Genomic DNA, 14,699 nt, shown 5'->3' on the forward strand with positions numbered 1-14,699 from the left:
GGCCCTTTGAGATAGTACCATCATTAAGGCAATCGTGTGGTACTCTACCTCAAAAGCATATGCCAGCTCTCTCTACACACTTTTTTTAATCTGGAACCCCATCTACCTTCTTCCTAAATATATTCAGCAGTTTAGCCTCTACATCATTATAGGCAGAACTGCACAAGTTCATCAGCTTTCAAATGATGAAATTCCTCATCTTAGTATTGAACATCTTTTTATTTAGATACAGCACGGTAACAGGCCCTTCTAGCCCAATGAGCACACACGGCTCGAATACACCCAAGAGGCCAATTAATACGTCTTTGCGAGGTGGGAAGAAACCCACCCAGTCACAGGGAGAATGCACAAACTCCTTACAGACAGCAGCAAGTCGCTGGTACTGTAAAGCGTTGCGGTAACCTTTCCCTTATCTTGAGGCAGTGCCACTTATTCTAGTCAACACGCAGGGAAACATGCTTCCTTCACCCCAGTCTGCCAAATATACACTTAAAGCATCATTTACAACTGAGACTCATTGGAATTTCTTCTTGCAGAGCAGAGGATCTCTATCCCAAAGGATTGTGAGGCTAAGATTCTGGAGATATTTAAAGAAAAGGTACATAGGTTTTTTTAAAATAATTAGGCAATGGCACACTCTGTGGAACTGGCACAGAAGAGCAATTGAGGCCAAGTATACCTAATGGCATGGCAGGCTCTAGGCCAGGTGGCCTACGGGTTCCAAATTTGCGTCCGAATATTGCAGATTTCAATTAAATCCCATCCAATAATTCTAACCCCTGGTGAATATAGGACTGATTGATGCAATCTGTCCTCATACAAACACCCAGGTATAGCTGGTGAGCACAGCTCCAGTTATGATCACATCAAGATCTTGCAAAATCCTGGTAAGATGTCCTTGCTTCTGTACTCAACTATCTCTTGAGTGAAGTCCAACAGACTATTTACCTTTCTAAACGCTTGCAGCACTTCTATTTGCTCAGAGTGACTGGCGTACAAGGACCTTCTGATATCAGCTGGTAACATCTCACAATATTAACTACAATCTTTCCATTATTCCCACCTCGGGGATACTATAGTTATACCAACACTCTAGTACGTACCCATTTACTCAACCCTACTAAAAGACCAATTTAGTTGACTCTCATGTGCCCTCTGAAATGACTCAGGAAGCCACTCAGTTGCACTATAGCTCTTGTGTATTAAAAAAAAGGAATAACTACATGGATCAGAGAGTATCAACTTAAGCACCATTTGGTGGAGCAGACTCAATGGGCCAAAGGGCCTAATTCTGCTCCTGTATTTTAATGGTCAAATGTGGACATAGTAGTGTTGCTCCCAGCCCCATTACTTCAAGATGGCGGCGCGACACAGTTTGCAGCGGCCTCTTCGGAGTTGACATCTGTTATTTGTCAAGCGGGGTGCCGTGCACTACCCTAATCTGATGAAAAACGGATGTGGGAGCTCAGAGGAACATCTAGAAATCTCCAGGAAGGCCTGCTTCGTTGCTGCTGCTGTTGTGAGGTCCAGGTCTCTGCTGGGAAGAACAGGCCCCCAGTCCTTGGGGTCACGTTGCCAGTGGCCGGTGGCAGGAGCATCGTAGTGCGCTCGGCAGAGGATGGTGCTCAGAGAGGCTGTGTCGGAGGGGATGGTCGGAGGCTCAACGTACTCAGAGTCCGCTGCGGTCAGGGCGCTTTCACTGTGTGCTGCATCTGCGAGGCTGAGTCTGGTGGCGCCTTGCAAGTCCATAGCGTGAGTATTCCCTTCTGCCGCCTGTGTGGGATGACAAGTCTATCGGGACCCTGAGGACTTGTGGAAACTATGTGGTGGTTTACTTCGAACTTATAGTCTTTTAACATCTTTGGACTATTTTTACTGTGCCCATGGTCTGTTTTTTTTTAATCAATTATGGTATTGTTTGCACTGTTGTAACTATATGTAACTATGTGGTTTTGTGTAGGTCTTGTAGCTTTAGTTTTTGGTTTGTTGGGTGGTAGAGTTGGTCTCCTGACTTGGTGTGTCTGGGTAGTCTTGTTTTGTCTTGTGGGTTTGGAGCTCCTTTCTGGGGAACGCACTAAGATGGTAGTGCGATATTAATACGCAGCAGCCTCTCCGGACTCTGGATTTGGGGATTGCCAAACATTATGTGGATTTTCTGGTGTAGTCTGTTTTGTCATGTGCTTTTGTGGTATCATTCTGGAGGAACGTTGTTTCATTTTTTTAAACTGCATTGCATTGCAGCTGTGGTTTCTAAATGACAATAAACCGAAATTCAACTCAATCAACCTTGCAAGAAGCATCCAAGGACTGCCGGCTAAACCAGGGAAGCCACTGAAGCAGCCCACGAGTTGTCCTCACAGAATCATCCCTTCCAAATGACGTGCCAAACTCCTCCATCACTGTCCCTCCTGTCTCACATGGTCACTCATCAACTTGATGAAAATATGCAAGAGCAAGTAGCAAAAATTTTGGATTTGGATCATTTATTGTTTTTGAATTAGGTTTTATTAACTGTCAAGAAACAAATTCACATGGGCCACCTACCTTGTCTCGGAGTCCAAAGTGCAAGTGGGGCAACATGTGTAGGCAGGGAGACAGTAGTTTTATCTCTGTGGGGATTATACTCAGTTCCCCTTTTTTGGTCTTTCCTGGGTTTCCCTCCACTCCAATAATATCCCCACGTCGCAGCTTATTGTTTATCTTAATGAAAGCCTCTTCAGATTTGTAATTTCTATAACAATCAAAAACTCAGTTTAAATTAAAAATCACATAAAAGGGAACTAAAGAGTATTTACACATTTAATTCAATTATTTCAGTTCCTACAGTTTACAAGTAGCAGCATATTCCTTATACTAATATAATAAAATACAGTCACACTCAACTTTAAGCACTCTTTTAGCATAACTATTTTTGATGGTGGCATTACACGTGGCAAATTAGAAAGGTGCTTTTTAAGATGAAAAGCATTCTGGAAATTTAAGTTTCAGAAGTAAAGAAACAAACTGAGCAACTGAAACAAGTTTGTAGATGCAGTATTTAACCTGTTCTGAATGATTATGAACAAAAATACTAACCACCAATATTCTGCCAATTATCATCAAGGGGTAACATTTATTTAAAATGAATAGGTATTGTAATTGGAACAATTGAATCTTGTGCAGAAGTGTGCTTTCTGACGTTGAAGTGCAATCATGCAAAATGACTGCATTTTTGGCGAACAGCAACCATATTGTGTAATTCAATATAAAATGCAGGCTTTAGTGCTTGATGATTTTAGGTTAATTGCACAAAAATGTTCCATATCAATTCATTTTCAAGTATTTACAAAAGGAAAAGTAAATTTTAAACAATACTGATAAGAAACTACACTTAATACTTTTTCAGATGCAATTAGGTCTCAAGGTCTAAATGCAAAAAGCTTTGATGACTAATAGGCTTCAGGTTTTTAAGCATTATTTTCTTGCACAAAGACGCACTCCACTAACACACTTCCATCCATTTTCTGGGATTAATTACTATCAAGAACATTTTAAAGTAAAGTAATATTTGCTATAAAATGTATATTGTAATGTTATACATTTTTACTTTATTGGGCTATACTTTATTCGGAGTTTGAAGAGATTTGGCATGTCAACAAATACACTCAAAAACTTCTATAGTTGTACCGTGGAGAGCATTCTGACTGGCTGAATCACTGCCTGGTATGGAGGGGCTACAGCATAGGACTGAAAGAAGCTACAGAAGGTTGTAAATTTAGTCGGCTCCATCTTGGGCACTAGCCTACCAAGTATCCAGGACATCTTTAGGGAGTGGTGTCTCAGAAAGGCAGCGTCCATTATTAAAGTCGTCCAGCACCCAGGGCATGCCCTTTTCTCACTGTTACCATCAAGTAGGAGATACAGAAGCCTGAAGGCACACACTCAGTGATTCAGGAACAGCTTCTTCCCCTCTGCCATCTGAATCCTAAATGGACATTGAAGCTTTGGACACTAACTCACTTTTTAAAAAAATATTTCTATGAAGTATTTTTTAAAGTATTTCTGTTTTTGCACGTTTTAAAAAATCTATTCAATATACGTAACCGATTTATTTATTTATTATGTTTTATTTATTATTTTTTTCTCTCTCTGCTAGATTATGTATTGCATTGAACTGCTGCTGCTAAGTTAACAAATTTCACGTCACATGCCAGTGATAATAAACTTGACCCGAATCCTGATGTCATTATAATCACATAATTGAGAGTATAAGAAAGTGAAGCAGGTGTAAGCTATTCAGCTGTCATGCCTGCTCTGCCATTCAATAAGACCATGGCTGATCTTTTACTCAGCACAATCTCTCAACTCCTAAGAAAGGACAAATACACCTCATCGATATGCATATTAAAACTACTCCAGTGAAGAAAAACAGCTTATTCCAATCTTTGCACATTGCAGTGAATAAATCTATATAAAATAAACTTTAATTAGGGTAACTTTATTCCTGTGCTGAATGGGTTAGGTACATAAAAAACTACATAAATTAGGTAGTTCAGTTGTCCCTATGTAATCTAACTTACTTGGAATTTGCCATAACCTGTAGCTTGACGCTTTCACCACGAAGATCGTAGAAAATTAATTTTGCACCAGAGGCTCTTTTGGCATGGATACGACCTAGGAAAGTTAAGGTACCAAATGTTTTTCAATATAAACTCACTTTGTAAAGGACACATATGAATAAGACTCACATAAATATGTAAATTAGCCATTACGGGTACTCTATTGACCAAAAAGAGAAATAATGCAAGTTTTGCAACAGATACAAGATGATAAAAGCCATAGATCAAGTGGAGAGCCAAAGAGATTTTTCCCCAGGGCGGAAATGGTTAATACAAAGGGGCATAATTTTAAAGCAGGGGTCCCCAAACCCCTCAGATAATGGTAGGGATCCACGGCATAAAAAAGGTTGGGAACCCCTGTTTTAAAGTGATTGGAGGAAAGAATGGGGGGGGTGGGGGGGGAGGGATGCAAGAGCAAAGTTAGTTGTTGCTGTTGTAGTTGTTTTTACACAGAGAATGGTGAGTGCATGGAACATGATACCAGGGGTGGTGGTAGAAGCAGATACATTAGGGTCATTTAAGAAACACTGGGATAGGTACATAGAAGGAGGAAAACTGTGGGGCTATGTAGGAGGGAAGGGTATGTGGGCCAAAGTTCCTGTAATGTGGTGTAATGTTCTATGTTCCATATTCTAGAACATTCCAGTCTAGAGAATAATGAATATTTACTAACTTAAATCTAAAAGCAAAAAAATAACCTGCATCTGATGGAAACCTAAATTTATACATAAAATACTATAAACACGCAGCAGATCAGATAACATCAACGGAGGCAGAAAAAACAATAAAAATTCAGATCTAAAAACCTTAGGAAATGTTAGTAACCGCAAGTGCTTTAGGTTGGACAGAAAGGTGGAGAGAACAAAGGAAATGACCACAATGAGTGGCTTTGTGCCATTTATTCTGCCTTGGTCTCCACCCATAAGACATCCCCTAACACAAGAGATTCTTCAGATACTGGAAATCCAGAGTAACACACACAAAACGCCAGAGGAACTCAGCAGGTCAGGCAGCATCTATAGAAAGGAATGGAGTCGACAGTTTGGGCTAAAAGTCCTTTCATCAGGACAGACATTCCCAATGTTCTTTACACCCATTCCCACCTCTCTGTAGCTACAGTATTTCAAGTTATAACTTTTCCTAGTTCTGGCAATAGCTCATCGATCTGCATTCGCTATTTTTATCAATTTGATTTTGCTTGCATTTTAAAATCATTACAGCTGAAAAGGCAAGATAGTTATTTTATATAAATTATTGAATTTCAGTTACTACATAGTAGTTAAAAATGAAGCAAAATGTTTTTTGATTGATTTTTTTGCTTAGGTAAGAATACCATGTGGTGCTCGCCTTAATACAAACTTTGTAAAATGATATAAAATTAGTTGCGCTTTTAGGACAGTTCAGTCTTTTCTCATCAGCATTATAATCACCAGCTTTTCAATTCCATTTTATTTATTTAACTGAACTTAAATTCTCCCACTATCACGGTAGGACTTAAACTAGCACGTTAGCCTTAAGTACAAAGGAAATGGATGGAGTTCAATAATAGGAAAAGTTTTGTTAAAGTTGTACAGGGTACTGGTGAGAACACACCTGGGCTACTACTGTGTACAGATTTGTTTCCCTTATCTAACAAGGGGATATAGTAGCACTGGAAGACAATCTAAAATGCCAATGGTTTGATCTTAACTTAACTATGGCTACATGCCTCTGGCTTTGGAAGTAGGGATTATGTTATAACAACTTAAAACTATTTCCAATATTAGCTTTAACAGGAGTTTATTTTGAGTAAAGTAAGGTTGCTCCTTTGAAAAGCTCACCTGCCACAGACAAACGAACATCAGAGAGATGGTCTCCAGGCTGCAGATGATTATATTTTTCAATGAACTCTGTTAAGGATATATCTACATGGAATTTATGAGGATATGGATCCTCTTCAGTGCCCTTCAGTTGTTGGATGGCCTGTGTCCGTATTTTGTAATATTGCTGTAAAGAATATAGGATCAGAAACAAAGAGTAAACGTAAGCTACAGAACACTAGCTTAGAGTTTTTTTTAAAATGTGCAGCATTAGAAAACAAAAGTTCATAAGAATAATTAGACAACTGTAGGCTCTGAGCTAAATCAGGAAGCTCCAGCACAAAGACCAAAGGCTCAGCATAAAAAGGATAAATTTAGATGATGTTGTTATGGGAGAATAGGAAGCCTGGACGGCCAGAGAGCACTACGCGGGGTTTTCAGAATGTAGGTTCAACTGTGTACAAAACATTTAAGTAAATAGGGAAAGACAAAGTATTGTAAGGACACAATCTACTGACACAAATGGGGGTGAGTGGGGGGGGGGGGGTGATTGTTGCTTTTGATGCTGCTTGTGCAGGGGTGGGGAAAGGGGGTCTTCAGGGTTTCGGTATTTCTATCATTTATTCTATGGGGTCTTGTTTCATGGGTGTCTGTGAAGAGCACAACTTTCTGGTCATATACTGTATATATTCTGATATTAAATGAAACTGAAAACCTTAAAAACAAAAATCTAAAAGCAGGAGATTTTTAGGTGAGGAAGTTACTGGACTCAAATATATTAATACAAGAACACAAGACTGAACAACGGAACTTAGGATGATGGTGCCTAACGGCAACTCCTTTGCTTGCATCTTCAGAAACAGCTCTATTTCTATCTTGGGTATCTTTTTTTCCCCCCTTTCAAGGTTCTCTTGAAGACTCCAACCTGGAGTTACACGCTGACTTTGGTTTTTTGCGAAAATGGGACAACCGGCCATTTTTCGATATCCCATGGATGCAGCCTGGGAGACTAGCTCGCCTTCAGGGTGCTGGATTTTCGTGGCTCCGGAGACGGGCTGATCCAAGGCTGGTGCCGCCATCTGATGCGCCTGTCGCTGCTGGCTATGTGTCCAGAGACCCGAGTTCTTTGGGCACAGGGCTCGGAAAAAAGCGACGCAACAGGCTTTTAACACCACAAATCCGTGAGTTGTTTCCCCACTCGCTGCAAAACACGGACACCTCTTTTTCCCTTATTAGGAAGCGAGAGAGAGCTTGTGGTACGTTGAATTACCAGGTGAACGAATAGTCTTTGGGGTACTGCAAGTCTGCGTCTTTATTGATGCTTTGCTGCATGCTTGAGTGCTCAGTGGGGGTGCCGATGCTTTTTTGCTGGTGGGGAGGGGGGAGTTGCCTTGCTGCTGCTTGTGCGTGGGAGGGGGCAACTGGGGTTCTAACATTTAACCGTCATTCATTCTTTGGGGCACTCCTCTGTTTTCGTGGATGTTTGTGAAGAAAAAGAATTTCAGGATGTATATTACATACATTTCTTTGACATTAAATGTACCTACCTATTGGGTATAGCAATATTATGACCAATTTGTACTGCAACGGACTTTATTTTATTGTTCTAATAGTGTATTTGCAAATAGTTTGTTTTATTTATATTTGTCCTCATCCTATTTAGTTATATCCTTCCAACATCACAAAACAATGTTTAGACCTTGCCCCTTCTCTGAAGGTGACTGAGAGGTAGAGAATTTAAAAAAACCCTTGTACTGACATTAGGGTCCAGAGTCTCCTCATCTCCACCCAGGCTGACTTCATGGACTTTTGTGTCTTTCACAGTTTCCCTTTCAGCCAGTTCTTTAGCTCTTATCTCCTTCTCAGCAGCTTTCTTCTCTGCTTTCATTCGCCTCTTCAGCTCACTGCAGAAATTAGACCAGGGGTCAATTACAAAGATGTAGTCACAAGTGCAATCATTCCAATACTACAATGTTAATTTAAAACTTAAGGAAATTTGGTTCGATACAATCAGTACAAACAATTGAAATTTCCTTTTGCACTTTACTAACAAACATGAATAGAAAGTAGAAAGTAAATAGAAGGAAAATAGAAAGTGAAATAGAAAGTGAAATAGAAAGCTCATGAAAATATCCCCAAAGTTATTAATATGTTTTGCCAAGACAAAAACCATTCAATTAAAACTTATTTTTGTGTTTGTTTAAACAAAAAAAGTACCTAAAAAAGATAAATTAAGTTTTAATACAAAATAATTCAGGAGTGGTAGAGCTCACAGCAAAGAATGACAAAACCTGTAAAATGAAAGAATATTTGATACCAGCTCCAAAGAAGTATTAAAAAGCTGCAGAACACAAAACAAAATTAGAGGAAGCGATAAAAAAAATCAAGTCAGAAATAAATAAAAATTGCTCACATTTCAGAATGTAAATCATCAAGTGTTCAGACCATACAGCAATGAAATGTCAAAGTTGGAGATTCAAGTTTCCAAACTGCTGCCTAATTTCTTGTCCATTTACAGGAAAATACATTATACTGCCATACTCATCCCCACCCATTATATGCATTATAGCCAAAAATGACAGAAATATTAACAGCAATAAGCTTATTGTTGAAAATAATTGGCATTATATATTAGTGAAGATGATTTACTCAACAACAAACATTGAACAGCATTTTAAACAGTTATTTGTAAATTGTACTGCTGTTTCTCCAACTATCACTGGCCCAACTAATCTCTCTTCCCTTCAAATTAGCCTTGTGATAATATACAGTATGTGTCAGTGCTCAGGGGGCTTTCTTCAAAAGGACATAACGCAAAGAAGTGCAATTGCAGTTCATACACTACTGTCAATTCCATTGTATTAAAAGTTTCTTATTCTACATCATGCTAATGAGGTTTCTATTCTGTTTAAGGCAATTTAAAAACTCATTTATGATGAAAAAAGGTTGGCGACTTGAACAACCTGAGAATGTCTAAATATGGAACAAAGCACTACCAACCTTTTTTCATCATGTAGACTCTTCTGGAAAAGGGCAGGAAAGGAAGTAAGTCTGTGCATTGGCACCTTTCCCCAGTGACCCCTGACTTTGCAGACTTCGGCTACCTGCAGCCCAAGAAGCCTATGTATGGTTCTGGCCATCATAATGAACTGTCACAGTCTTGTCTCATTTACAAAGCACTTAATACCTAATAAAAGAAAGATAGATGGTATCAGACTATTAAAGCTCCAATGAGTGATTGCTTTAATCCAATTACTGTGAGGTGACTGATTCAAGCATTGTTTTATGGATAGTGTAAAGAAGCAGAAAACGCTGGAAATACTCGAAAAAGCCAGGCGACATCTCTGCAAAGAAAATCCGAAACACTAACTGCTTCATCTCCACAGAACTGTTCCTTCCTCCCACCACCATCAAACTACTGCTTGTTAGACGGCCAATCCAGTCTGCAGACCAGGGGTACAACCAGAACTTCCAGGCCCACAGTTGCCCACAATCCTCAAAAGAGGCCATGTTCAGTATTCTCTGTGGTAGCTCACCACCTTTTCATCACTAATGGTGTAATTTATAGGAACTCCAAAAGAGATTAAGGTACACAGATGTCAGGCCGAACATTAAAAGCAGGATGTTGTGCCAGTCAGTAATAGAAATGCAATAACCTTAAGATAATTTCTTCTTTTTTGAGGCATTGTAAGTGTTGTTACTTTGATGTACTTGTACTATTTTTGAATAATAACAATAAGATTTGAAAGAAATGCAATAAACTAGGCATTGTCGGTGAGTGGCGTGGTGGTTTTATATTTATTGTTGCCACTCCTCAATACAAAATGTAGACAGAAAAAAAGCTGCATAGGTGTTTCCTCCCATTATCAGAGTGGTGTAGACTCAATGTGCCAACTGGCCTGAATCTGCTCCCAGGTCTTACGGTCCCCTTATCTCCCTTTTAGCAGCTTGCCGTGAACAGGCTGACCTGCTGGTTCAATTTCCCGGAAGAAACTCTATCACAATGCCACGCCTGAAGCAGCAGCTTTCAATGCAATATTCAAAATTATAAGAATTTAGACTACCCAGCCCAGCACAGAATTACAAAATATTAGTTTTGTCATAGCTGGAATATCATGTTTAGCTCTGGCTCCCACACCACGAGCGGGATGATGAGCAGAAGAGTTCACTCGAATGTTACGTGGGATTGCATATTTCTGTTGTGAGGATAGAATGGATAGGCTACATTTGTTTTCCTTGGAACAGAGGTAGGTGAGGGGGTCCTGAGAAAGGTATCCAAAATTATGAAAGGATAGATAAGGTAGTTAACAAGAAAAAAAATCCCCCATGGCAGAGCTACTTAAGACAAGAGAGCATAGGTTTAGGGTGTGGAGAAAGATGGTTAGATGCAATCTCAGAAATAACTTATTTACTCAGTTGGTAATTACATCTGGAATGCACTGCCTGAAAAGGTGGTGGAAGCAGATAATCTCATTACTTATAAAAACACCCTGGTGTGCACTTGAACATGAGGAAATCTGCAGATGCTGGAAATTCAACTAACAAACACAAAATGCTGGTGGAATGCAGCAGGCCAAGCAGCATCGATAGGAAGAATCTATAGGAAGACTGTACTTTTTCCTGTAGATGCTGCCTGGCCTGCTGCGTTCCACCAGCATTTTGCGTGTGCTGGTGTGCACTTGAATTGCCATGGCATTGTAGATTTGAAATAATATTTGAGTTTCCAGAATTTCAGATTGATTACAACTAGCAGCTTAATGTAACACCAATACAACAACTTCCATTCACCCATCTTCTCCCGATAGCTTTACAATTTTTTAAAAATTTCAGATTCTCATTCACTATCTTTCTGAGCACCATATTGGAATCTGTCTCCATCAACACCCTCTTGCATTGCACTTCACACTTCAGTCACTCACTGGCTGAAACACCAATGCCCTTGAACACAAAGTAGTGGATATGGTCCAGTCCATCAAAGGTAAAGTCTCCCCCCCCCCCCCCCCAACTACTGAACACATCTACATGAAGCACAGTCACAGGAGGGCAGCATCCATCATCGAGGAACCCCACTACCCAGGATATGTTCTCGCTGCTGCCATTGGGAAGAAGGTGCAGAAGCCTTAAGACTTCCACCACCAGGTTTAGAAACAGTTACAACCCCTCAGCCTTCAGGCTCTTGAACAAAGGGGATAACTTTACTTGCTCCATCACTGAAATGTTCCCAAAACCAATGGACTCATTTTCAAGGGCTCTTCATCTCATCTTCTCGATATTTATTACTTTTTCAATATTATTATTCTTTATGCTTGCATTTGCAAAGTTTGTTGTCCCCTGCACTCTGGTTGAACGCCAGAGTTGGGCGGTCGTTATACTTCCGTTATAGTAATTATTCTACAGATTTGTTGAGTACGCCCACAAGAAAATAGATCTTAGTATATAGTGACATATATGTACTTGGATAATAACATTTACTTTGAACTTTGGGGAGTGTTGGACATGGCACCAACGTTTTATACCATTCTTGAAATTAGGCGCCGGATAAACGCTTGTGAGCGACTCATACCCCGACTCCCCAAAATCTTACTACTACCTACAGAGCATAGATCTGGGGTGCTTGCCCTCACCAGTGAAGCTCCAAAACCACTTATGAAACTAAAAAGAATACTGAATAAAGCATTGGCAACTATTTTTTTTAATTGCAAATGATGTAAAGCGGATGTTGAAAAATCAAAAGTGAAACAGAAAATGGTGATAACGGGGAGCAATTGTTCTCACCCAAAATCTTTGACCTGACTGTTTCCCTATCCATAAAATGCTTCCGGACAGAAAGTTTTTCCAGCGTTATTTTTATTCCACCACATTCTATCCTGTCAGATACGTTCTTTTTCAAGGTGAAATTAATGTGCTGGAACTCATTCGCACCGTAAGAGCACCTTCACAACCAACAATCAGAAAGGCTCTCAAAGGCAATTTGAAGCGAGTGAAAGCAGGAATTTTAAAAAGAACGCATGGATTTCAGCTGCCGGAGAAGCCGGCATGGAAGAGAGCATTGCGGGATATGTAGTTCCAGATACCTCGACCTCCGCCGCTGGCCATTAAATAGAACTACAATTCCCAACTTGCACTATGTCACACAGCCTGACGCAATCCCTCAAAGCAAAATGTGCCCATGAGGAGAGGTTCGAAAGACTTGAATTTTAACTGTTGGGAGCAGCTAGTGAGAATCTAGTGCAATACGGTTATTGTTATGTTGTTAGTCTAATGGGGACTGCCATAACAAGTAGAGAAGTTACTTACTTTTTGCTTAGTTTACCGTCTCCGTCCGCCGCCACCGCTGTTGCCGCCGTTTCCGCCATGTTGGTACTAGACGCCGAGAGGGTGAGCTACGCCTCACTTCGTATTTCCTCGGCAATGTCACCGCAGCAGGGGCGGATCCTATTTATTTTCCCCTGAACCCTTTATTGGCAGCAAAACTAGCTTTTCAAATATTACTTATTCCTTCGAAAATAAATATTAACCAGCGGTGGCCTGTTAATTTACATGAGGACCTATAGCAATCTTGCTGCCCTGAGACTTTGCTGAAATGATCCACAACTGTTTTTCTGTTCATTGCTTCAGTAGGTTACACATCGATCGTAATAGAACCTCACTGATGCTAAATTATGCTGATGAAACGCTGAGTCTGTTTCTCCTTTTGCGGATGATTATCTCCAAGATTTTCAAATTTCCAGCATCCACAGTTTTTCTCTGATTTAAAATTGCAACTTGGTCTGAAAGTTAAAGGAGTAAGGGAAACAAACTTAATTGGCTTTTCTTAAGACAAACAATGTAAATTGTCTAGAGTCTAGACAAATATGCTGAGCAGAACATAATTTATAAATGCCGCTTAAATTCCTAAAATCTACAATCTGATCATTTCAAAGTGAAACCCAATAGCATGAATTTCAGCGATGCTTCACTACCAAATGAACACAATGCCTTCTATGCCCGCTTTGAAAGGGAGAACACAACTATAGCTGTGAAGATCCCTGCTGCACCTGATGATCCTGTGATCTCCGTCTCAGAAGATGATGTTAGACTGTCTTTAAAGAGAGTGAACCCTCGCAAGGCGGTAGGTCCCGATGGAGTACCTGGTAAGGCTCTGAAAACCTGTGCCAACCAACTAGCGGGAGGATTCAAGGACATTTTTAACCTCTCACTGCTACGGGCAGAAGTTCCCACTTGCTTCAAAAAGGCAACAATTATACCAGTGCCTAAGAAGAATAATGTGGGCTGCCGTAATGACTATCGCTCAGTAGCACTCACATCGACAGTAATGAAATGCTTTGAGAGGTTGGTAATGACGAGACTGAACTCCTGCCTCAGCAAGGACCTGTACCCATTGCAATTTGCCTATCGCCACAATAGGTCAACGGCAGACGCAATCTCAACTTCTCTCAACACGGCTTTAGACCACCTGGACAACACAAACACCTATGCCAGGATGCTGTTCATTGACCATAGCTCAGCATTTAATACCATCATTCCCACAATCCTGATTGAGAAGTTGCAGAACCTAGGCCTCTGTACCTTCCTCGACTTCCTAAATGGCAGAACACAATCTATGGATTGGTGATAACATATCCTCCTCGTTGATGATCAACACTGGTGCACCTCAGGGGTGTGTACCTAGCCCACTGCTCTACTCTCTATATACACATGACTGTGTGGCTAGGCATAGCTCAAATACCATCTATAAATTTGCTGATTAAAAAGCAGAACATTGGATGATCAGCAAGGGTAAAGAGACAAGGAATGTGATGTGAATTGAGATGCAGAGTTGAGGTTACCAGTATTACTCATGAATGGCAAATACTGATAGAGTCTTTCAAGCTCAGCTTCCTGCAACTCCTCCACTATCTCCTTTTCACTGGCGCATCTGAAACCGAGGAGCCCAAAATCCTTGTCGGTAGGTTTTCTAGAGCTGCTGGGGAGGGGTTGGATTGATTAATTAATTTTAAATTGATTTGGCAGGGGGAGGGGAACCGGAGTGATAGGGCTGAGGATAGTAGGGCTTTTGGTTTACAAGCAGAGACAGTGTGCAGTGACACTGTCAGGAAGCAGATGATAGGGCAAAATTGCAGTCAGTGGAATGACTTGCAGTGCGAAAGGGGGACAAAATCAAAAAGGGTGACGGATATAGGGCTTGAAGGTGTTATGTTTGAATGCACACAGTACACAGAATAAGGTAGATAAGCTTGCAGCACAGTTAGAGATTGGCAGGTATAATGTAAGACCATAATATATAGGAGCGAAGTAGGCC

The 14,699-nt window shown here is 40.4% G+C and overlaps 1 protein-coding gene across 2 annotated transcripts in view; it reads right to left on the bottom strand.

Moving 5' to 3' along the window:
- The window catches only part of kars1 (lysyl-tRNA synthetase 1), a 34,568-nt gene extending 21,743 nt beyond the window's left edge, over window positions 1-12,825 (bottom strand). Inside the window, exons 1-6 of one of the 2 annotated variants that reach the window (XM_073070271.1) lie at window positions 12,695-12,795; window positions 9,398-9,584; window positions 8,157-8,301; window positions 6,419-6,584; window positions 4,560-4,653; window positions 2,545-2,731 (exon numbers count right to left, since the gene is read on the bottom strand). In XM_073070271.1, coding sequence (XP_072926372.1) covers window positions 2,545-2,731; window positions 4,560-4,653; window positions 6,419-6,584; window positions 8,157-8,301; window positions 9,398-9,540 — 735 coding nt within the window. In that variant the 5' untranslated portion in view covers window positions 9,541-9,584; window positions 12,695-12,795. Of the gene's footprint in view, window positions 1-2,544; window positions 2,732-4,559; window positions 4,654-6,418; window positions 6,585-8,156; window positions 8,302-9,397; window positions 9,585-12,694 lie in introns of both variants that reach the window. The other variant, XM_073070272.1, reaches the window with a different exon arrangement.
- Between the last annotated feature and the right edge of the window lie 1,874 nt (window positions 12,826-14,699).

Source organism: Hemitrygon akajei, chromosome 17 (genome assembly GCF_048418815.1).
Source record: "Hemitrygon akajei chromosome 17, sHemAka1.3, whole genome shotgun sequence".
Taxonomy (NCBI): domain Eukaryota; kingdom Metazoa; phylum Chordata; class Chondrichthyes; order Myliobatiformes; family Dasyatidae; genus Hemitrygon; species Hemitrygon akajei.